The sequence below is a fragment of the Ursus maritimus genome, unplaced genomic scaffold (genome assembly GCF_017311325.1).
Source record: "Ursus maritimus isolate PB19 unplaced genomic scaffold, ASM1731132v1 scaffold_25, whole genome shotgun sequence".
NCBI classification, from domain to species: domain Eukaryota; kingdom Metazoa; phylum Chordata; class Mammalia; order Carnivora; family Ursidae; genus Ursus; species Ursus maritimus.
In genome coordinates, this window is record NW_024425008.1 from 41,952,023 (window position 1) to 41,974,697 (window position 22,675).

Genomic DNA, 22,675 nt, shown 5'->3' on the forward strand with positions numbered 1-22,675 from the left:
TTCTCATCATTTTTCATGAAAGCGTGGGTCCCAGAGGATTTGCACAGCACAGACTTCTGCAGGTTTAGGAATGAGGCCACCAGAGAAAAGCTGTGTTCCCATAGCAGATTCAGGGGTGCAACTGATTCCTCGTGTTCCTCTGCCGCTCTCCATGACCGTCTCTGAGATTATCAGTACGGCTCTCNTTCCCTGCCCACACCGATTTCTTTTCCTTCTGTTACTACTCTCCCCCGTCCTGCTTGGTCCCCATCTTCCCTGTCTCCCTTTCTTCCTTACACCCCTTAGCCAGTCCGGAATCTCACTTCATCCTCTGTGCCGCCCTCCTCAGCTTCTCTTTCCTGATTTCTCCCAGCAACCCCACTTCTCACTTACCACTTCTCACTTTACTTGAATCCTTCCTAGTTACTCAGCAAGTAGCCTTGTCTGTTGTTGGCAAAGTAGAATTCTAGAGGTTTTTCCTAGAATAACCCATTTCTTATTCTAAAGTACTAAAGATGCTGGCCTCTTCACCTCAGCCACAGGCACTGGGAGAGAGCTGCGGAATTGTGCCATGGGTGCCACACATGTGAGACTCAGCTGGGATGGCTGGTTTCTGCCAAGAAATAGCCTCATGGGGCCCCACCAGGTAGACACAACAGAAGCACTTCATTACGAATGGGTGGCTGCTCCCTTCCAGAATCTTCTTGACCCTGGGCCTGAGCACGAGGCTCTACACTTGTGGGACTTCTGGAAAGGCAAAATTAAAAAGTCCGAGGTCAGCCTAGACCCTGAGCATCCTAGGACTGAGGACCCTCCTAAATACTGGAATGGTCTGATGGTCAGGGGAAAAATTCCTGGTTCTCAGAGTTGTCATCTGAGTTAAGGAAACAGGTCTGCTTCAGGCTACAGCAGAGAAGGCTCGGTCTTTCCTTTTGGCCTTATTAACGACATAAAACTTCATCTGCCTGGTCCGTTACAGCTGGGAGCCCAGGCTAAATTCAATGAGTCCTTGGGGTAGCAGGAGCCAGGGCAAGAGCTGGCCTGGTGGGTCGTGTGCACCTGGGTGGCAGGAGATGCCCAAATGCTTCTCTGGGCTTTGAGAGTTCTGCCCACCCAAGCCACACTTGGCTGAGGGCTTCTAGCCTGAGATGGAAGCTGTTATCCACCCAGCTGGTCTCCCTCCGTCTTGTATGTGTGGGGAGATGCCACGGATCTGTTTTTATCAAATACACAATTAAAAAGTCACACTATTAGGAAACTCTACAGTGTGAACATATGGGCTTCTCCCAAGACTTAGAATTTTTCAGAGCCACTCTAAGAGTGGTGGGGGTCGTGACACCCTAGCGTACCAGAGGGAAGAGCTGAGGGAGAAAAAGCAACCATGCCAACTTTCAACCTAAAAGAGCAGCCACTAAGGTTTGGAGATTCTAGAGCGGAGAGCCCCGCATTTCTCAGCCCCCTTTTTTGAACACGCAGTCCTAGGCTTGGAAAATGGCATTTTGCTGCGTGTTGGCAAGAAATCCTGCAGCTGAAACACTTCTCTCCAAATGTCGAGCATCTTTATTTATCCAAATCTCTCCACAGTGTTTGTTTAAAGGGGAGTGCTAGAGAGTAAACTAAATTTTACAATGAGCATATGGATGGTTATAATTGCTGAGGGTTTTTTTTTTTTTCATATTTGCTAACTGGCTATATATAAAACTGTGTTTCTATTTTATAGATTTCACACCCTGAAGGCTGCTAATTTTGCATGCATATGATTTTCACATGAATGGATGAAAATACTAAAATACTCTTCCCTCTGGATTGTCTAATTGCCCCGACCCTACTCCGAGAGCAACAGTGGGTGGGCGTGGGAGAGACCCTTCCATTCTCCCTGGCTCCCGGCCCCCCAGAAAGCCCAATCGTCCTCTGCTCATGAATTGGCACAGTTGCCTTTCAAACCCATTGATGCTGGAACGTGTGTCAGAAAGAACCCTATCTGCTCCCCAGTGCTTTTCGTATTCATCCATTTTGCCCATCTACTCTGAGAATTTTAAACAACAGAAATGACATCTGCCTCCAAATTAGCCGGTAATGGGGAACACAGATTGCAGAGAAAACCTAAATGTATAGCTCATCAAGGAAAGCAAATACTTCGGTTTAGCCATTGGTTTCAACTTCCTATCCCACTAAACCACCAACCTAACCTCATTTGTCATCCCACCCACCAGCCCCAAGTGCCCCCTGGTGGAGATTCAAAGGAGCAAGGAAATGGCCTGAAGCTTGGGCCACCAGGATCTTTCCCCACTTATAGACTGAAGAGCTAAGGCCCAACAAAGAGAAGTTTCCCAGAGTCGCATGTGAAGACAGTGGCAATGTTGAGATTCCCCAGCGCTCAGAACATATCCTACTGCTCATTTTTGTCTGCCCCCCAACCCCCACCGTAGGACTTCACAATTCTTAGCTGTCAGAGGTTCCATCTTTCTCATCACTCAATAGACATGAGTGAAGTGTGCCAGAAGACCATGGCTGGGTATTATGGGAGATTCAGAAAGAGATAAAAGCACTGTCGCTGTCTGCAAGGCGCTTCCAAGCCAGTGAAAGACACTCAAGAGCTTCCCAGGATGAGGGGTGGGGAAGGTACTGACAGTGAGGGCCCCAGCAAAACAGAGGAGGAGACTCCTACCAGCTGCCTCCCACTCGGGGGAGGAAGGACTGGAGCCTGGAGAGATAAGGAGGGTCCAGATGGCAGAGGGGGCTTTGTGGTTAGAATGCACACAGCATGGTCCCAGACAGTGAGAACCCGCCCAGGAGACATCTCAGACCTTCTAAGTGGCTGGAGGCTGCGAGTACTGACTAGCAGCTATAGTCGCTGCAGCATGCAGGAGTGTACCAGCTCTGGAGTCAGACCCCCGTGGGTTCTTGTGTTAGCCAGCCAGCCTGGCCAGTCACTCTGAGTCCCGCTCAGGAACTGGGCACTTGGCACAGTTGTGGACTCAGAAGAGGCGCTCGCCATGTTGCGGTTTCTGTTTCCTTGTAACAATGCAGAAATGCGCCAAGCGCACTTCTAGGCACCAGGAGCAGCAGAGCCAAGTCCTGCTCCAATGAAGTGAACATGGAACTTGGGGCAGGCAGCAAATAATGTGCCAGATGTTGGTGACAGCTGTGGAGAAAAGTAAAGCAGAGGAAAGGGATAGGGCTGGGAAAGTTCTGTTCACTTATAATGTCCTTTCTAAAGAGACAGTAGAGCCAGAGACGTGGAGGCAGGGAGAGAGAAAGTCATGGAAACATCCAGGGACCACCTTTCTGGGCACAGGGAACAGCAACGCAAAGACCCTGGGGTAGGAGAGGGCCTGGGATGGATTGAAGGGCTGGCAGAGCTGTACATGGGCAGGGGTTAATAAGGGCCAGATCACGTGGGCCTTGCAGGCCGTGGCAGGGGGTTGGCTGTTAGTCTGATGGGAAGCCGCTGGAGGGTTCTGAGCAGAGGCCTGACAGACTCTGACTATGACCAGCTATTTTTAGTTACCAGTTTTCGTCTAGCTGCCCATGTTCACAATGGACTCTCTGCGTCTAACAGACTCATAGGTTGGTTGAAATCAGAGTATAACTTACCTCCGTGCTGACCCTCACAGTCCCCTGAGTCCTCCCAGGGTGGAGTGGGTGGAGCCCCACAGCACTGTCCATACCTTCTCCTTGTTCTCAGAGTCTCTGTCACCAACATAACCCTTTGTCCCTTGCAGAATTCCAGCTTCCTGTGACTGAACCTGACATCAACAACAGGCTGGAGTCCTTGTGCCTCAGTATGACCGAGCACGCCCTGGGAGGTGAGTGGTTCCTCCCTGCATTTTGCCACATGCCTGGGAGAACTAGCAGCCATCTGCTGTCTACACTCTGGCAGTAGCTCAGGAGGAATGGGAAAGGCGCAAGGAGAGGTAGGCAGGGGACAGAGAATGGCCTCAGGGTGCTGTTGGATCCTCATCAAGCCATACCACACAGAGTAGCCCACAGTGCCCTGCTCCTCCTTTCCTGGGAGGTGAATCAGGGACCTGGAGACCAAGGCTGTCCCCCTATCCTCAGAGCTACCCACCCAGTGCACACTGAGCTCCTACCACAGCAGCTGTCCCAGCCAAATGCTGGGAGCTGGAGGAGTCAGAAACACAAGACATGGCTTTTAGTGGCAACATCCCCCCACAGAATTGGATTCTTTCCTTCTCGGCACTAGATCTCCCAGTCTGGTCCAAGCATATCCCAGCTTGTTCTAAAAATAGAATTTTTGAAACAAAAATCCCTGCTTGTTTTTATATCTCCCTGTTCCAAATGGCTTCCACCATGCCTGGAGCCCCAAGCAGTATGAGATGTCCTTCGCAGTGTGACAGGGATGGTCTAGTTCAGTGTGCCTATGGGCTACAGCCCCATGAGGAGCTCCAGAAGCAGCTGGGTTGTCCCGCTGTCTGTTGGCCTACATCATCACCAGAGCCCCGGGAGGCCTTCAGTGCCCTCCGGGTACTAACCAAGTGCTTTTCTCCAGCCTGGACTCCGTGCCAGCCCTGGGGATGTTTGGCAGGCAGAGGAGAGATGTCCACCCCTTCCTGCCAACCTCCGGGAGGCTCTGAGTCAGAAAGGCCTCCTGTGACCCTTCCCAGTAGTCCTCTCCAGTTGGGATGTGCTCACCCACCCTGGAGATGGGCAGTCAGAACACCTAGAGCCAAAATGTGTGCTATCTGGCTGCAGTGGGAGAAAGGCTGCTGTCAGCTGCTGCTGCAGACAGCTCTGTCCTTCCGACCAGGGACTTTTAGATTTTTAGTGCCTGCAAACACGATCTTATCCTAACACCCAATATGAAACCGATAAATGCTCTGCATTGGAAAGTAAGGACTGCCCCCACCTGACCTCAGCTGTGCAAGGCTCTTCACAGCCCAAAGAAAGCCTCCATCCAGAACCAGAAGAGAGCTAGCTCAAGGCCTCCCAGGGCCTCTGACGGAACAGATGGTGGGAAGGCACAGCTCCTAATGTGACCTCCCCAGGGTTCCAGGAACCTCATTTGCAAACACTGCTCTCTCCTTTGGCCACTCATGTCCTAGAGCCTTCACAGCATCATTGGTCCATCCCTGGCACCTCTGTGGGGAAGTGCCACCAGCTCTTCTCCAGCTAACCAAGGAGACTGGGTCAGCACACTGATAGCCCCCAATGAGTAACGGGAAACAACCCAAAGGTCCATCAAGAGATGGAAATGGATGAACGAAATGCAGTATAGCCAGACAGTGGAATATCATTCAGCTTAAAAATGAATAAAGTACTGATCCATGTTACAACATGGATGAACCTTGAAAGCATTACACTAAATGAAAGATGCCAGACACAAAAGGCCACACGGTGTACAATTCCAGAATTTTAGGAATTTATGAAATATCCAGAATAGGCAAATCTGTAGAGACAGACAGTATAGTTTAGTGGTTGTCAGGGGCCAGAGGGAACTGTTGAGTGGAGAGTGACTGCTTGATGGGTCCCAGATGAAAATGTTCTGGAATTAGATAGTGGTGATGGCCGCACAACTCTGTGAATATACGAAAACCTCTGCACTGTATGCTTTAGAAGGGTGAAATTTGTGGTATGCAAATTATACCTCAATTTTTTCAAAAAGGGAAGCCTCCCAGACCCTGAGAATTCAGGCCAAGCTCAGCCCACTGCAGGCAACCCAAGCTCCCTCCCACCCAGCCGAGGCTGGTGAGTGAGGAACTCCCGCTGCCTTCCAGAGTCAGCAAGGAGAACTGACCTTCTTCCCCAGGGCTTGATACATCTCGGATAATTGGCATGTTGGAAGCCCTTATCAAACTGCTAAGTGCTAACATTATCATCATTAGCAGCAAGAATGCCAAATGCTCTTTATTAAAGGGAGGTTTTCATTGAAAAGGGTTGTTTAGCTCATTCTTCTACTTTTACAGAAAACCTCTCTGAACTGATGGTTTTTTTGCTAATGTTTTCATCTTGTTAATCTCCTAAGTCTTTTTATTGCTCTGTTTTTCCTCAATAATCCTCTCTGGTGGGAAGCCTCGTAAGCACTTTCCAGAGCAGAGAATGCAAATTAAGTTCAGGGTGTCCCAGCTGGGCACAGTGGCTTTGAGCCCTCCCACACTATGACTGCACCTCTCTGCTGGCCCACCTCTTCCAGGTGCTGGGAGGATGACATTGCTGTGGACAGAATGCCAATGAATTAAATCATTTTACAGGAGGACAAATAATTTGGAAGAGGAAAGCAAAGTAAAAGAGGTTCCTCTGCTTGTGTCTCAGGACAGGATGGGAGGGTAGCCAAGTTCCTGAGACATCACATCCTACGAAGGTCTCTCTAATGTGGCTGGTCCATGAGCCCTGGGCCTTGAGGGCTCATCCTTCTGTGCTGACATCTCTACTCTCAGTGTCCTCCACTAACTACAACCCTCCTGGTGCTAGTCTAAGCCATTTCTCTCTTTGGCCTTCCCTTTCCGTCTCTTCTTTGCCCTCCCCTTGGCGCCTCCAACAGAACCCATGAGGAAACCCAGGAGGTGGGTTACCTCTGCCATCTTGGTTTGTGAATCTTTATTTAAGGCTTTCATCTGTCTCTGTTGGGCCTGCTCCTGACTGGTGACTCCGGGTATAAAGGAAGACTCAACACCAAGCCTGGCTGCTATCTTCCTCCTGCACAGGGGCTATATGGGCAGGAACAGCCACGGGCACAAAAGCAAGGCTCCTCCAAGCAGGACAGAGTCTGCAGTGAATCCTACCATAAAGAGGAATGCCTAGTCCATTCTCTGATGCTCCAGGATTCATGTTTTCACATGATCCCCTTGCCGTTCCTTCTCACCTTCTGTCCTTATTCCTTCTTGGGACTCAACTGCCTCACTTCTAGGTGATATGGAGACTTTGTGCAAATTAGAAAAAGTCTCCACTTTCTTAAGATGCTGTTCTACCACTGATTTGATATTTGTCATAGTAACTATAAAACCTATAATGAATACATGTAAATGGTGCTCCCTGGAGTTCTACACCTTGCACGACTATAAATGGTGCACCTGGACTTACCTGTTGTTCATTTCCCTGCAGATGAATACTGTCACCCTTGGAGGATGAGGCACAGGATTGGAATTCAATGAAAATGCAGCTTGGGATTGGGTTATTTGAGATTTTCATGTTTCTAGCTCCCCACTTACACAGCTATGAAGGGTTGGCATTAATGAGTAGCCCAGTGAGCCCTGGCAAGAGTGTGCACTCCACTCCTGCAAACAAGGGAGTGACCTCTACACACCCACACGTGTGTGTATACTTACACGCACCCACTGTTTCCCATGACCCATTACCACTGCAGAGCCACCATAAGAGGCTCATGTTAACGCCTGCAGAAGTCAGGGAAAAGGTTACTGATTATAAGTTCACATCTGGGGGCCTCTAGGATTGATGGCCTGATTACCACAAATGCTCCCGGGGTCGTTTGCTTTTCTTCCTTAAAATCTCTTCAAAAACTATATGGAAATTTATAGACACACTCAAGTACAAGTAAAATTGGGAAAATCTGAATAAGATCAGTGAATTGTGTCAACATCAGTATCTTGGTGGTAATATTATAGTATTGCAAAATGTTACCATTGGGAGAAACCCAGCATACTGGGAAACCTGGTACTGTCTCTTATAACTGCATGTGGACCTACAATGATCGCAGTAAAAATTTCAATTAAACATTCCTCCTTCAAGTCCCTGCTGGCAAGACACTAGGCTGGCACCACCCACCAGGAGGCTAGGAGGCCTGTGCAGTGGACTCACTACTCCACCATATCACTTAGGTCCTGCAGCTTTCTCTGAACACTCTGCCACTCCCCTCTCACACCTGAGTTCTGCCTACTAGATCTAGATGCTCCTCCTGGTAGTCCAGGTTTGTGACATCAAGGTTTAGACCAGGACATACATACCTGCAGATGTGTAGATATCAGCAAAACCAGGGAGGCATCCTGCATCCCTCCCTGGCCTTCATTTACTGGTCACTGAACACGGTCATTTTTACCTCCTATGATGGCTCATCCATGCTTCGCTCTGCTCACTGGATAAGCCCTTGTCAGACATGCCCTAGTGTGGACCATTATAGGGGCCCTCCTCCCACCAGCCTTGTCCTTTTTTAGGTCATCTGACACAGCTGCCAGAGAAGCCATTCTAAAATCAGATCTAATTACTCTACTACTGCTTAGAATGCCCCAATTACCAAGTCCAAGCTCCTGTTCATAGTACACAAGACCCTTATGGTCTCATTCTGGGGATTCTCCTATAGTGCCATGTGTGAGCAGACAACCATAAAGGAGCTGGGCAGCCACTGGCTCCCTTGGCAGTCTGTCTCATTCATGGCCTCTGTCTCTGAAGTGCAGGTCCTCCACTTTATAGCCTGGTCTCACTGACTCTCCATAATGTAGACACAGCCTGCGTTGGGTAGCCTCAGCATTCACCCACTTCCACAGGATCTTTCAGTTCCCAGTGCCCACAACCTCTAACTATGGTGTCTGCCCGTAACCAGATTCTTGACACAGAGAAGCTAGATCAGTTTGGGTCAGCTGCATCCCTCTGATCTGCTCAGCTGTGGCCAGGGCTCACAGTCACAACCACATCATGCCTGGTCTTTCAGCAGGGACTTGGTCAGAGGGAGACGCTGCCAAAGAAAGGAATGTGAGCTAGACTGGTCCACCTGCATGTCTGTTGCAGCACCCTGGCCAGGCTCCTCAGCACAGCTCCTGCCACTCCTCCGTTCCCCGATCCCTCATCCTAAACCTCATCCAGCTCCACATTTGATGACCCAACATCACACCTATACCTGAGCTGTATGCCCTCCCCACACCCGCTTCCTTTCCTGCTTCCTCCTCTCTTCTCCTACCAGCACCATCTTACAAAAGTCATTTCCTTTCTCTGAGAAACTGCCCTTGACTTCCAGGTGCAACTTAAATCTTCCTTCCTCCATTTTTCCTGCTGTGCCTGGGTGCATACCCCATCATAGCAATGATCACTCCGACATCGCTGTGGCTTTACAGATCTGTCCCGACTAGGATGTGTGTACTTACAGGATGAGGACTAGGTCTCCCGTCTTGGTTCCCAGATTCGTTACAGTTCCTGGAAAAATGGCTACTCTGCAGATTTTGAGTGGTGGGTGTGTGACTGAAGGAGTGGATGAATGGGTAAGTTTGGTCTTCGCCTGCCTTCAGAGACCAGGCAGCCCAACGTGCATGGTGTGCGACTAGGTGGCCGTGAAGGGAACGGTTTTGCCCACCTGTCCCCATCGTGTATTCTTTCTCTCCCAGACGGGGTTGACCGGACCTCCACAATCTAGAAGCTGAAGATGAGAGCGACCGCGCTGGCCGTGAAATCGACTGCTGCGGGTCCAGTGTCAGCCATCTTCAGGGTTGCACAGAATCCTCCGAGATACTTTGCAGCCTTTTTTTTTCCCTGGTCCCTCTCCCATTTTGATTTTGTGAGAGCGTAGGTGGTCCTTGTAAACATATCAGTAGACCGGGGACTGGTTATTTTGTCATTTGTTTCTGTCACGGGATGGCTGGTGTGCGGGGCGGGGAGGAGGCTCTAGGGAAACGTGGGACTGGGAGGGGATGGAGAGGGAATGCAAGTGGCTTCCTGGATGGAGAGAGGGGGAGAAATGAACAAAAAGAGTACCGCTGTGAAAGAGCTGGGAGAGACTCGGGAGGGAGGCCGCACCCTGGCCCTGGGGCGCCCCTCACAGCCCGCCTCCGCCGTCAGGCCGCAGGACGCAGTCGTGGGCGAGTGCGACCAAAGCAAGATGGCGGCCCGCCCTCCCTGCCGCCCGGATCGGCTTTCCCTGAGGATCTGGCTTGGAGTCGAGCCGCAGGAGAGGGCCGCTCGGCGCCGGCGGCAGAGGGGGAACGTTCCCTCCAACAAAATTTCAGAGAAACTTTGATTTGTGTATTGTTTACATAACAATTTTAAAGGGTACATAATGTGTAAAGAGTTTGGATAGAACTTCTCTTCATACTATGGTTTTTGTAAAGGATTTGTTGATATGGATTCATTTTTTTCCTCTATTTTTATAATAGCAGCAGGGTTGTCTCTTAAAATGGCTGCCGGGCCGTGCTTGCCGGGAAGGCGGACGCGTCAAGTAGGCCGAGGAGGCTGCCGTCTCCCGGACGCGGCTGCGCAGTGCGTGCAGGTGGGTTAGCGGGACGAGCATGTGGCTGGAAGCGCGGGGAAGGGACTGAGCAGTGTAATGAGTTAGGGTCTGTTCGCAGGTCACCGCGAGATTCTAGAAAAATCCTGCGGCCCCTTTCTGGGCTGGATTTGCTTCTCACCCAGAGACCTCCCTTCCTCCCCACCCTACTGTGGGTTTTCATACTGTCGCCCCCTGCCTCGCTTCAGACACACACACACACACACACACACACACACACACACACACACACACACACACACACGTGGGTACAAGTTCCGCTGGAAGAAAAATGGCAAGAACCGACATTCTTCCTTTGCAAAAGGCCTTACTATCCGATAATGAGCTCAAAAGACCGCTTCCACTGCGATTGCGCGCAGGAGCCTGAGCCTGGGGCTGCATCCCCCTGGCTCGCTCACTGCTGAGGAAGGAAAGGAGAGCAAGACCCGGGACGGTGTAGAACTTGTCAGACAGCAAGTGGCAGAGAGAGCGTGCGGGGAGACGTGCAGTCCACGCGGCCAGGCGGGCTGTGAAGATGTGGGAAAGGGCAGCTTCAGGATGGAAACGTGGTTCTCTCCACATGTACGTCAGGGATTTGCTGTGTCGTTGGCTGATTTCTCTATCCAGCCGCACAGAAGAGAGGTAAAACCAGCCCTGACATGGTGAGATGCACAGCTACGCTACCACAAAGTAATAGCTCTGTTTCTTAAGGGCAAGAAAGACTACGTTTGGGATTCGATGCAATGGAGGGTATTAAAGGAAATCAAAGAGGAGTTGTGCTCTGCACTGGAAAATTGGGTTGTGTAAATGATGGTATGAATGCTCAGCCAGAGGCGAGATCGGGGAGACGGTGTAAGGCCCGTTTATTAAATGGGTGAGCCTGGTGCTATTGCTTTTAGCGAAGTCAGAGTTGAAATTGAAGAGATCAGACCATGAAAATCACTGAGCTCGCTTATGGCTATTTAAAAAAAAAAAAAGTTAATGAAGTAAATACAAATTTAAAAGGCCTTAATGAAATCTAAACAACTTTCTTTTACCTTCGAGATTAAAAATGTGCACCCAATTTAGCCTAGCTTTTCAAGTTTTTTAAGGTTTAAAAAGGTGGGAGTATCTTAACTGTAGAGAGCCTTTAGCAAGCAAAGGGGGCTTGAACCCACAATATCATGTTTGCATTAAGAAAACAGACCTCCCCGTGGGTGACTACATTCTAAACATGCAAATCCATGTGCAGAAAGAGGCAGCGTTTTTTAGTTGACTTTTTTTTAACCAAGTGCCATTAACATTCATCCTCCACACCCCTTTTCTAAACAAGCTTAGTGTCACTTGGGGAATGTGTTGGGATGGACGATCACGTGTAAGGCAGGAAGAATAGATCAAAACTGTTGAAGGCCAAAGGTAAGACCAGAGGGTTTGCGAAGGTGTTTTTTGGATGCTAAGAAAGTTAATAAAGAGAAGAAAAAACAAGGGTATTACACATCTTGTGGCGAAATGAGAAAGCATTCAGATCTGCTGCAAAACACATATATCCATAAAGACTTGGGTTGTTCAGAAAACAGATTGTGAACACAATCACATTAGCATGAATCCTTTAAAAGGAAGAAGACCTTAAAGTATTTGCAAATCTGGATTTCTATTTATTCCTTCACTGAATATAGAAACAATGGTTATCTGATTATTAGAGATATTATTTTGGATATGTTACTTATTAACTTGCTATGGCTGGTAACCATGATAAAGTCTGTTATTAATAACAACATAATTCTTTTTTTAAAAAAAAAGAAAAGCTTATTTTTCATTGACTGTGTATAGTTTTATCTACTTAGTTGTGTTTTGCTATTAGTGTTTTAATTTTTTTTTTTAAGTTGAGTGTTCTGATAAATTTTAGGAGCCTGTCCCCACCTTGTTTTGAGTCCTGTGTTGACTGCAGGTATACAGCTCAATTTTAAAATCCTAAAGCAAAAGAACTTTATTTATAAAAAAAAAAAATCAAACAGTTGCATGCGTAAGGCTGTGAAGTCGGATATTTAGTAATAAAGCGGCAGTGCCTTTTTTTGTATTTACCCATTGACCCCCAAATGCAACTGTTTTATATTAATAGTAAACATTAAAAATCTTAGAGTAAAATCTATTTCACTACATGTTTCCCCCCCTTTTTCTGATTTAAGCAGTATGTATTTGGCATCTCTACACTGTCCTAGGGACAGTGGTGGTCTATGATATTGTTACCATGTATGATGTTTTATTGGTGCTTTTTATTCATAGTGGTTTCTTACCAGAAACAGTAGGAAGACACACATGAACTGTGTACAAGAATTGAAACATTGCTGCTGATATGTGTCTTTTTCCACACGCTTTTTGAGTTTCACTTTTTAAACAAGGGCCAGCAAGCAAAATAGATGCTGCTGGGTCTGCCTGCAGAGGGCGGCTGTTTGCACCAAGCTCTCAAATCCTGTGTATTGATGGTCCCTTTTTGGTACTCAGGATTGGAACTACAGCTGGGCCCCCATCTCCCATTCCTTTGAAGAGACACTGAGGGAAACAAGGTTTTCTTTTGAGGTGTCATTGGCTGCCTTTTACGGAATGGGAGCCTTCTCCGGGTCTTGTGTTCTTCTGCACCTCTTGTAGCGACTGCAGGTGCAAGGTTTGTAGACGTGCATTCCCCAGCTAGCACCAGGATCCCCCCAAAATCCTGGGCTGGGGGACTGAGCTGGGCTGAATGCATAGGCATGCAACCAGAAGGGCAGCGAGGGGAGGAAAAGCAGGCCCCAGTCTCGTTGGCCCTCTGGAGATGTCTGCAGCAGGCGGCTCCAGCTTGGGTGCAGGGAAGCAGCCTGACCAAGGCACTCGGGTGTGCCTGTTACAAGAAGGACCTGCGGAAGGATAATTTGCACATGGGGCTGTGATAACACTAATGTTGATTTTTTTTTTTTTACAAGTCATCAGAGATGTTTGCAAAGTGAGTTTTATTTTTTTGTAATTCCTTTATCTTTACTTAAAGGTGAATGTGTATTCCTCTGGGAGGAATAGGAAGAAAACAGGAATGTTAATAATGTCAAACAGAAGACTTCCTCCCTTATTAATATATAACCCTCATGTATTTATGCCTAATGTAAGCTGACTTTTGAAAAGCTTTCTTTCGTTGCATGCCCCGTGCAGGCATCCCTGTTGTACATGCATGCCTCTTGTCCTGTTTTCCTGTATAAAGTTAGTGAACAAAGAACTATTTTTGCCTAGTTCATGTTGCCAAGCAATGCATATTTTTTAAATTTGTCATATATGGAAATAGCATGTTTGTTACATGTAAAGCTTTACTGATATACAGATATACTAATGTTTGAAGATGCTGTTCTTTGCAAGTGTACAGTTTTCAAATGTTGTTACCAGTGAAACACCCTTGTGGTTTAAACTTGCTACAATGTATTTATTACTCATTTCCTCCCATGTAACTAAGAATCATGGCTATATTTCATATCAACGTTATATTGAAAGTGAAGGGAAATGATTAATACAAGGTTTTGTAACACTGGTGTGTGTGTCTTTTTTCCTTTTTGTTGATCTGATCGATTAGAAAACAAGAACTGAATCTTAGAAATAAGCCAGCAAGGAAGAATGAGCATGACATCTCTGTAAAGTATTACCACCTGACCAATCTATGCAAACTATGCCTTCAACTATGATTCACTTTTTTTTTTAAACAAAGGAGTAAGAGGAGAAGTATAAAAATTTCTGCAGCTTGATATGTGCCCTGAGTAGTCAGTAAATGCATCACCTCCCTTGAAGGCATGTTTTTAAATACAAACTCTATCCTTGTAGATGATATTGTTTATAGCTTCCTCTCCATCCTCAATGCCTTGGAAATCATATTTCACCCCTTAACCATGGCATAAAGAAACTGCAGCCTCCTTGGAGCCTTGGGGTTTTAACTACATATGGCTTGAATCTCATTCTAATACCTCTGATTCCAGTATGGTATTTGTTATAAATTCTACATAATGTCAATTAAGCATATGGTTGAAGAGACTAATGTGGGTTTGAAATCTCTGGCTGCGTGATATTCAAGTTACTTCTCTGAGCTTTAGTTAGGTATGTTTTTTTGGCCTATGATACTCAAGGTTTATATAATTAAGTCTGTAATCCAAAAAAGAAGAAGGTAAAGACAAAAAGAAAACATAGAAGTTACTGCCACAAAAACTTAGCAATCCAAGATTTCTCTGAGGCAACCACAGCTTGACATTGTAAGAATGACCACACAACAACTCCCTTTTCACCAGGCTCAAGCTGCTCAAGTGACATGCAAAATCCAAAATAGTCCCTGGAAACATGTAGAAATGCCTCATAAGCTGAGATATGAAATGAAATTCTGCCTAAAGTTAAATTCTCATAACTCAAATGAGATATAGCTCAGTGTATGACCAGAATATTCTAAAGGAAGGGGATAACGTGCAAGAGAAAAGGCAAGCCTCATTTTTGCAACGTGTGAAATGAGGGTAAATGTGAAAGGTATAAGATGAAGAGAAACGGGGCTCAGCATGGTGCCTGAAAGGAGTTGGTTAGTGATTTTTATCAGCAAAGCTGCAACTCTTTGCCATTGACCTTAATAATGGAATGTTCAATCCTGGAGAGGTTAATCATATAATAAAGCATTTAGGACCTCCTCTAACAGCCCTCTCCGCAGAAGAGATTTAATTCCATTATTAAAAGGGGATGAGTAACAGGCGTATAGCATCCTGGGTGGGAAGAGGCTGCAGTGGGGCTTTTGCAAGGAGTCCAGAAGGAGCACAGGTGGGCACTATCAACTCATACTCTCTATGCTAATGAGGAGGCTGCGAAGGGGGCAATACAAGGAGAATCCAAACTCCTGCGAAAGCACCTTAGCTTGGTCCCTTGAACAGTTACTACATTTATCCACAGCCCTATCAGCCCAAGACTTGCGGAAGTTGAGAGGCGGGCTTAAGGACAGCAAAAATTTCACCCATAACTAGAACCTAATCCTCCTCCAGAAAGATGTGGAAGGTCAGTGTGGACCCGGCCCACCGGGAAGCACAGTGTGGCGGCCTGTACGTCATCTGTTTCCCCGTGCCCGGTGGGCAATGCTGCCCCATCACACTCCAGCGTTATCTCACAGACATCACTCCACAGTCTTCCACAAGCACCTCTGTTTCCTGTTTCCCAGCCATGCACCTCTTCCCTGAGCACTTCAGCCTCTGGATTGACAGCAGTAGCTCTAGGATGCCTTAGCTCGCTCTGTTTTTCAAACCATCTATGAATTACAGTTGTAGTGGTGGCTATTTATTTCAAATCCACGTAATCCAATTCTTTTGTAAAATACAATAAACATTTTTTTTTCAAAAATTAGAAGCCCCCATACTGTACTAGATTCAACAAAATTATTCTGCCAAATTGCTATAAAAAGTAGCACTGTCCGGGCTCCCTAAGCTCTTGGATGAGTCTGCAAAATCAGTCTGGGACATTGCCCTTCCCACAACACAGTAGAGAAGTGGCCATCAGGTCTAAGAAATACCTAGAAGTGGGCCCAAGAACAGCAATGGCTTTGTTCCCTAGTCATTTCTAAGAGCTGAAAACAAACCAGTTGAGAAAGGGGACATGTTGGAAGGGAAGGAAGAGGAAAATCCAGAAGGTAATGGGACTGGTGGTGGGAGGTGAGAGCCTGAACCTGGAGTCTCTGGAAATGGAACAAGTAATAGAGCACTGTTTCCAGAGCAACCCTGAGATGTGTCTTCCCACTCCCCACGCTCTGTTCTGGCCCAGATGGATTGAGAATGGAGGAAGGCTCCTCTGTGTGTGTGCACGTCTGTCTATACATTTAGGATACAGGTATGTGAAGTAGGAGGTGTGGGTGACTGGGAAATGGGGGAGCTTTGGCAAACTTAAGCATGACATCTCAATTATGATTGAGGAGCTCCGCTGGAGTCAATGGCCTTTCACAATATCCTCCCGGGTAACAACTTGGCCCAAGGATTCCATCTGACCAGCTTTGCCCATGGGGCTCTTACACACAGATAGTGACTTCTCTGTGATATAAACCTGGGAATTCAACATCTGAGAATTTCCTTCATGGAATATTTTTCACTCTTAAGTGATTTCTACTTCAATTTTTAAAACTGATGGAGAAACATTTTGGCAACCTTATAAAGCTCAGACTTTATAAAAAGACAGCTTTGTGTTTATGCCTGACTCAGAATGCATGTTTTTAAATAGTGTGTTCCACAGTTTTTTGAAATTTTATTTTTTTTTTAAGTCCTCTCCAGGAGAAACAAAATCAGGGCTTTGGTGAGTGAAATGGTCCCATCAGAGCTGCTGGATCTGGAGACAGCAGAAAGGTTCCAGTTAAATCTTCCTGTGGGGACCACACCCAGGACTAGGTGTCCCTGTTTGCGCCAACATCCTTAGGAGATCGTTCCAGTTTTCCATGCCATAAAATTCTAACAGGCTCCAGAGTGAAGTCCGATGAAATGACAAAACCCCAAAATCCAGTCTGTCCAATCAGACCTCACCACTTTATTCCAAGATGGAATATGTACCAAGTTAGCAAATTGTGAATGAGAGGAATAAAACGTATACATGACATTCATTTCCCCATCTGTCACCAAAAGCGTATATCCAACCCATGGGCGGAGAGCATACACCCTCCATGTCTTCTCCCATCCCCGTGCTCTGGGGTCCGGGCTGCTTCATCTACTAACCTACTCCACTGTTCCCTCCTAAGACACAGAATCTAAGCCCTCGTTCACCCACAGTTCACTGTGTTCATCCAGGTGTGCCTCTAAAGTGTTCATGTCACGACAGCAGGCCCCAGGTTTGCTTCTTCCTCCTACAACAGGACTTCCTGAATACTGGGTGCTAACCAGCTGGCTGTCTGAAGGCAGAGGATACTTTGCGAGACACAAGTATCAAGATCTTTCTGGAACAGGTAGGTGAAGTTCAATTACAGTGAGGCCTCTTCCCTATAACCACCTGAGAAAAACAGAAATGCCCCAGCAGGCCCTCTGGAGGGTCTTGTCAGTCTCTTAGCTTGAATGAGATGAGCCCAGGGACCAGGGGTCCCCAAGAGGGCAAGAGGGAGAATAAGGATGGCTGTAAGTGTCCAGAGCCCAGAGGAAGCCAGTGGGCAGAGCTCTGTATTCATCCTTGGGTTTTCCGAGGAAGCTAAGCTCACAGCAGAGGAACAGCGAACACCAGCCATGCTGGTGGGAACTATACCAGAAGGACAAAAAACAGAAACTGTGGAGAGAGCCTCGGGGGCACTCCCAATTTGAGGCAGGTGAGAGCATGTGAGTTTAAGGAATGGAGATCAGTAAATATGAGACTGGTATGGAGAATGCAGAGAATAGGGAGCCATAGGGGGTCAGGGGCAGGGATGGGATGGAGGTAGAGGTAGGATAGTAAAGGACCTTATAAACCAGGGTGAATAATGGAAACTCCGCCTACAGGACCATCACTGTCCTTGTTGGGGAGTCATATGATCAGACATGTGAAACAAAAGGGCCTATGGAATGTCTCCCTCCTGTCTCATTCCCTAGCCACCTGTTCCCTGCCCTGGAGGCATTCAGTGGGTTTCTGGTGTGCCCACCAAAACATACTTTATACATTTACAAACACTGAAATATTCACACACACCCCCTTTACACAAAAAAGAGCATACTAGGCACACCGTTCCTCATTGTGTGGTATTTTTCTTTTTTCTCTTAAATCAATTTTGGAAACCATTCTATATCACTGCCTCATACTCTTTGACGGCTCCACATTTTTCCACTCTGTGGCTTAACACGACTTCTTAACCAGCCCCTTACTGATGGACACTCAGGTTGCCCTCACTCTCTCTGTTACTAACAGTGCTACAATGAAACAAATTGTACATGGGTCATTTCCCTCGTGTGCAAGGGTTCCCATAACTGCAAAAGTAGGGTTGCTAGATTAAAGGACGTCATATCAGTCAGGATTTTCCAGAGAAACAGAACCCGTAGGAGATTATAGAAGAGAGAGAGAGACTCATTTTAAGGAATTGATTGTGAGGGCTGCCAAGTCTGCTATCTGTAAGGCAGGCCAGCAGCTTGGAGACTCAGACAGAAAGGAGCTGATCCTTCAGTCTTGAGGCAGACTTTCTCCTTCTGCCAGAAACCTCAGTATTTGCTCTTAAGACTTGCAACTGATTGGGTGAGGCCCACCAGCATCATCAAGACAAATCTCCTTTACATAATGTCAATTGACTGTAGATGTTAACCGCATCTACAAAATACCTTCACAGCAACACCTAAATCAGTGTTGAATTCAAAAACTGGGTACGATAGTCTTCCCATGTTGACAAATGACACTGACCATCACAGGCATCATTGTCATTTTGCTACTTTTTCCCAAGGTGCCTTTCATAGAGTTATATGTCCAGCAGCAATGAATGATGATGCTTTTTTCCCTACACTCTCAGCAATTCCTATCTCATCAACATTTTTTATATTTTCCGATGTAGTATGTGAAAACTATTATCAGTGTCCTTTTCATTTGCATTTCTCTTAGCTGAGTGAGGTTGAGCAGATTTTTATATGCTTAATAGTCATTTGTATTTTCCTTTCAACACTCCATATATTTTCCCATTTCACCATTGGATTGTTGGTCTTTTTCTAATTAATTTGTAGAAGCTCTTTGCATATTGTGGAAATTAACCTTTGGTCTGTGATAGGATTTACAAATACTTTTCCCAGTTTGTTTGTCTTTTGATTTCACCTATGGTAACTGTTGCCATAGAGAATTTTTTTAATTTAAGTTGAATTTCTCAATTTCTTCCTTTTTTCGCTTCTAGATTTTAAGTCATATTTTAAAAGGCCCTTCCCACTTTGAGATATACTATGTTTTCCTCCAGTACCTTTACCGATTCATTTATTTTTTACATTTATATCATTGAACCATTCCTTGTATGAAGTATGAAGTATGGATCCAATTTTATTTCTATGCAAAGATGACTACCCAGTTGTGTTTATGCTATTTATTGAATAATCTATCTTTCCTCCACTAATTTGAAATGCTACTTTTTAAATATATAAGCTTCCTCTATATATTGAGGTCTATTTCTGTACTTTCTATTTTTTCTTTCCATTGATATTGTTTGTCTATTCACGCACCAGCACCCCCACTGTTTTAATTTATGACAACTTTAAAATTTGCTTGCATATTTGGTAGGGTGTTTTGTATTTTAGAGAGATCATTCTAACTACATTTTGGGAAGAGGATTAGAGGAGCGTCAAAGTGGGGAGCTAGGGAGACCCACCAGGGGCTACTGCATGAATGCAGACAACCCACGGGGTTGGGGGTGAAAGGCAGTGGCAGTAGGAATAGGGAGAACTGGGCAGATCTATGAGATTCTTAAGGGGTAGAGTCAGCATGGTTAATGATGGGCTGGGTGTGGGAATTAAGGGGGAGAGTAAAGAGTTGGAATGCTTCCCAAGTTTCCAGCTCAGGCAGCTGGGGAATTAGGGTCCCATGCCCCAGGGAAGGAGTGGACTGGGATAAAGGCAGCAGATGGAATTTGTTGTTACTTCACCTACCTCATCACTCAAGACAAGTCAGCCGGGAGAAATAATAAATAGCCAGTAGTTATGCAGGGACTATTGTGCTAAACCAATAAGGCCGACATTAGATTACCCACTTTGCAGACGGCTCAGAGATATCAAGTAAATTGTTGTAGGTCACAGAACTCTTACAGGGAGGGGGGGGAGGGCCTCAAATCCAGGCCTGTCTCCTCCCAAATCCTGCTAGGATGGGACCATGGCTGGCTGTCTTAAGCTCCAGGAGCCCCCTTTGAGCTGTGAGCCCTCCCACTAAGGAGACACCTCAGTGAATCTCCAGGCCTTTTCTTTCCAACATCGGTTGTAGCCTGAGACACAAAGGTTATATGTAGGCAGTAGATTCTGCAAATTGACCACCTCAGGACATTGATGAAAATACAGTCCCCAGTGGCGGAAGAACCCCATGGCTGTGGTTCTCAGTCGGCGGCATTTGCTCACATGGGGAGCTTCGTCAGCTGCTGATGCCGACCCACCCTCAGAGGCTCTGACTGCGTTGGTCTGGGGCATGGCCTCGGCATGGGGCTTTTAAGCTCCGGGGTGATTCTGACGTGTAGCAAATGTGAGAGCCACCCATTAAGATGCCCCGCTTCTCCTCTTTTACTCAAGTGGTCTCTGATTCGCTTCTGCAGCCTTAATCGATGAGGGTAAAAGGTAGCCGTTTCCACTGACTCATTACAGAACTAAAGATAAGCACATGACCCATCACAGTCCTTGGGTGTCCAACCAACTGGGAGTCTCTAAGCCAGGCGGAATAAGCGGTGGGGTTTAGCAGGCTCAGAGCCACTTCCTAAAACTCCTCCCCACTGGCTTGCAATGGTGCGTGCAGTGCCTACCGCAAAGACTCAATTTTGGAAATTATGGGTACTCTAATTAGGTTAATAAATGTTGTTGCTTGGGATGCATAACACACTAGCCAAGTGCTCCACAGTCCGAGTTCATCAATCTGCTTCTCCATGTATGTATTAGATTATGCTGCATTAATAGACACCCCCCAAATCTCGGTGGCTTAAAACCACAAAGACTTAACTTCTCAGCTGCATAACCATCACAGGTCAGCTGGGGCCTCTGCTCCATATAGCACACTCTGGAACCCCGGCTGGCACAACTGCCCCCCATGGGAGCACTGATGTTTGCCCCAGCGGGGGGAGAGAAGGATGTGGCTTCTACCAGCTCACTTTCCATCCGCCAGAGACACTCACACGGCCGCGTCTGACTGGGAAGTACCAAACTACCCTGTGCCCAGATGGATCAGGCTCTGGGGTCCCTGTCTACACAGTGTCCATCCCTACCGTTGGGGAACCCGGGTCCATTATATAGACACACTCGGGTCATTTTGTCTGGGTTCACTGCCTCTCTCCAGGCCCTCAAAGTCTGGAGGAGCTGGAAGTGGTGTCCCTGGACTAGGGAGTGTCCTGAATGGCCGAGTGACCTCCCGTCCACCCATGCTGTGGTGTCGCTGCGGTCTCAGTTTCAGGCCCGGCTTCACATTCTCAAACTCTCCTCCTCGGTCAGATCCCACTGGACTCGAAGCAGGCCGATTGCTTTCATCACACATCTCCAGCTGGGCTGCAACCTGTGGCTCACTCCGGGTTCAAAGACTCGGAAGCAGAGGAATTCAATGCTCTGAAAGGTGCTTTTATGAGCTGCAGTTCTCACCTTCAGGGCACGTTTGAGGCTGCTCGGACTCAGTCTCCCATTCAAAGGCTGGGTTCAGTGGAGAGCCAGCAGGAAGCCAGCAAACCCCGTCGTTTGAGGGACTGACTCAAAAAAATAAAATTAAATTAAAAGGAACCGCCAATACAGCAGCCGAAGTGCCTGCTGCGGCTTCCCCCCCGACTTCCTCTACAGGGCGGGGAGTGAAGAAGCTTCAGCTCAGCCCCTCCCTGCAGCCAGTGGAGTGGAGGGCAGAACCTCTTGCCCCCCCTGCTGGAGGAGGTGAAGAAGGCCTCTGCAGCCTCCCATGGTCTCGGAGCAGGAAAGGGTCTCTGCTCCCAGCATGCGCCCCCAACCCCAATTCCGGCACATATTCAAGGTGCTTTGCTTTTCGTATTTATTCTGAACGGGGTATTCCTTGACCAAGACTGTGGAGAAGATCCTAGGAAAACTGGAAGCATTGTATTCATTTTGGAATCTAGCTTCCTTCACCTTGAAAATGAGATTTCTCCCCACCCGGGTGCCTTGAAGAAGTTCTACCCCACTGAAGAGACTGGCTTCAAATCACTAGGGCTTTGAGCTCAATTTACTGAGTTCAGTTCCTAGCTATGCCCCTTACCAGCTCTGTGTCCTCGGGTAAATCACATCCCATCTCTGTGCCTCCATTTCCCTATCCGTGAAATAGGGGTAATACCAATGAGATCTTAAACAGCCGGCAAGGTATTGAATCCTCTGTATTCAGATTAAATGAGGTGATGTATGCAAAGCACCTAGAACAGTGCCTGACACATAGGACATGCTCTTGAGTGTTCATGGCGGATATTATTATCAACATTATTACAAACCCCAAGTGCCGTCCAGTCCACACCTCTTTAGCCAATGGCAGGAGTCATAGATAGTTACAAGTCAGAACCTGGCGCCGTTCCCGGCATGCTCCCCCACCTAGGAGCGCCTGTAAAGGCCATGACCATTTCTTCCTTCCCCTTGGAACCCACAGCCATTGCTTAGGCTTGAGGACTTGATCTTAGAGTCAGGAGCTGTGAGGTCCCACGATGAGGTCACCGAGAGGCTCCTGAGAGAAACTGTGCTCCAGCTCTTCTGCTTCTGCTGTGAGCGGGGAGGTGGAGGCAGAGGGCACAGACACAGCCGATTCAGTGCCCCGGCCAGCTCCAGCTCCAGCACCAGCAGCAGCAAGGGCTGGGGGATACCATCCTCCTGAGAAGAGCATTTGGAGCATAGAATTGTCTTGGGGATTCCTTCCTTCTCCTGTTTGGGGGAGAAGTTATTAAGAAAGCCATGG

General features: G+C 47.1%; 1 protein-coding gene across 2 annotated transcripts in view; it reads left to right on the forward strand.

The window, feature by feature from the left end:
- Nucleotides 1–13,667, forward strand: part of SAMD4A (sterile alpha motif domain containing 4A) — a 205,152-nt gene extending 191,485 nt beyond the window's left edge. For both annotated transcript variants that reach the window (XM_040641851.1, XM_040641852.1), the window contains 2 exons: nucleotides 3,705–3,788; nucleotides 9,270–13,667. In XM_040641851.1, the coding sequence (XP_040497785.1) occupies nucleotides 3,705–3,788; nucleotides 9,270–9,298 (113 nt within the window). In that variant the 3' untranslated portion in view covers nucleotides 9,299–13,667. The remainder of the gene's footprint in view (nucleotides 1–3,704; nucleotides 3,789–9,269) is intronic.
- Nucleotides 13,668–22,675: the final 9,008 nt, after the last annotated feature.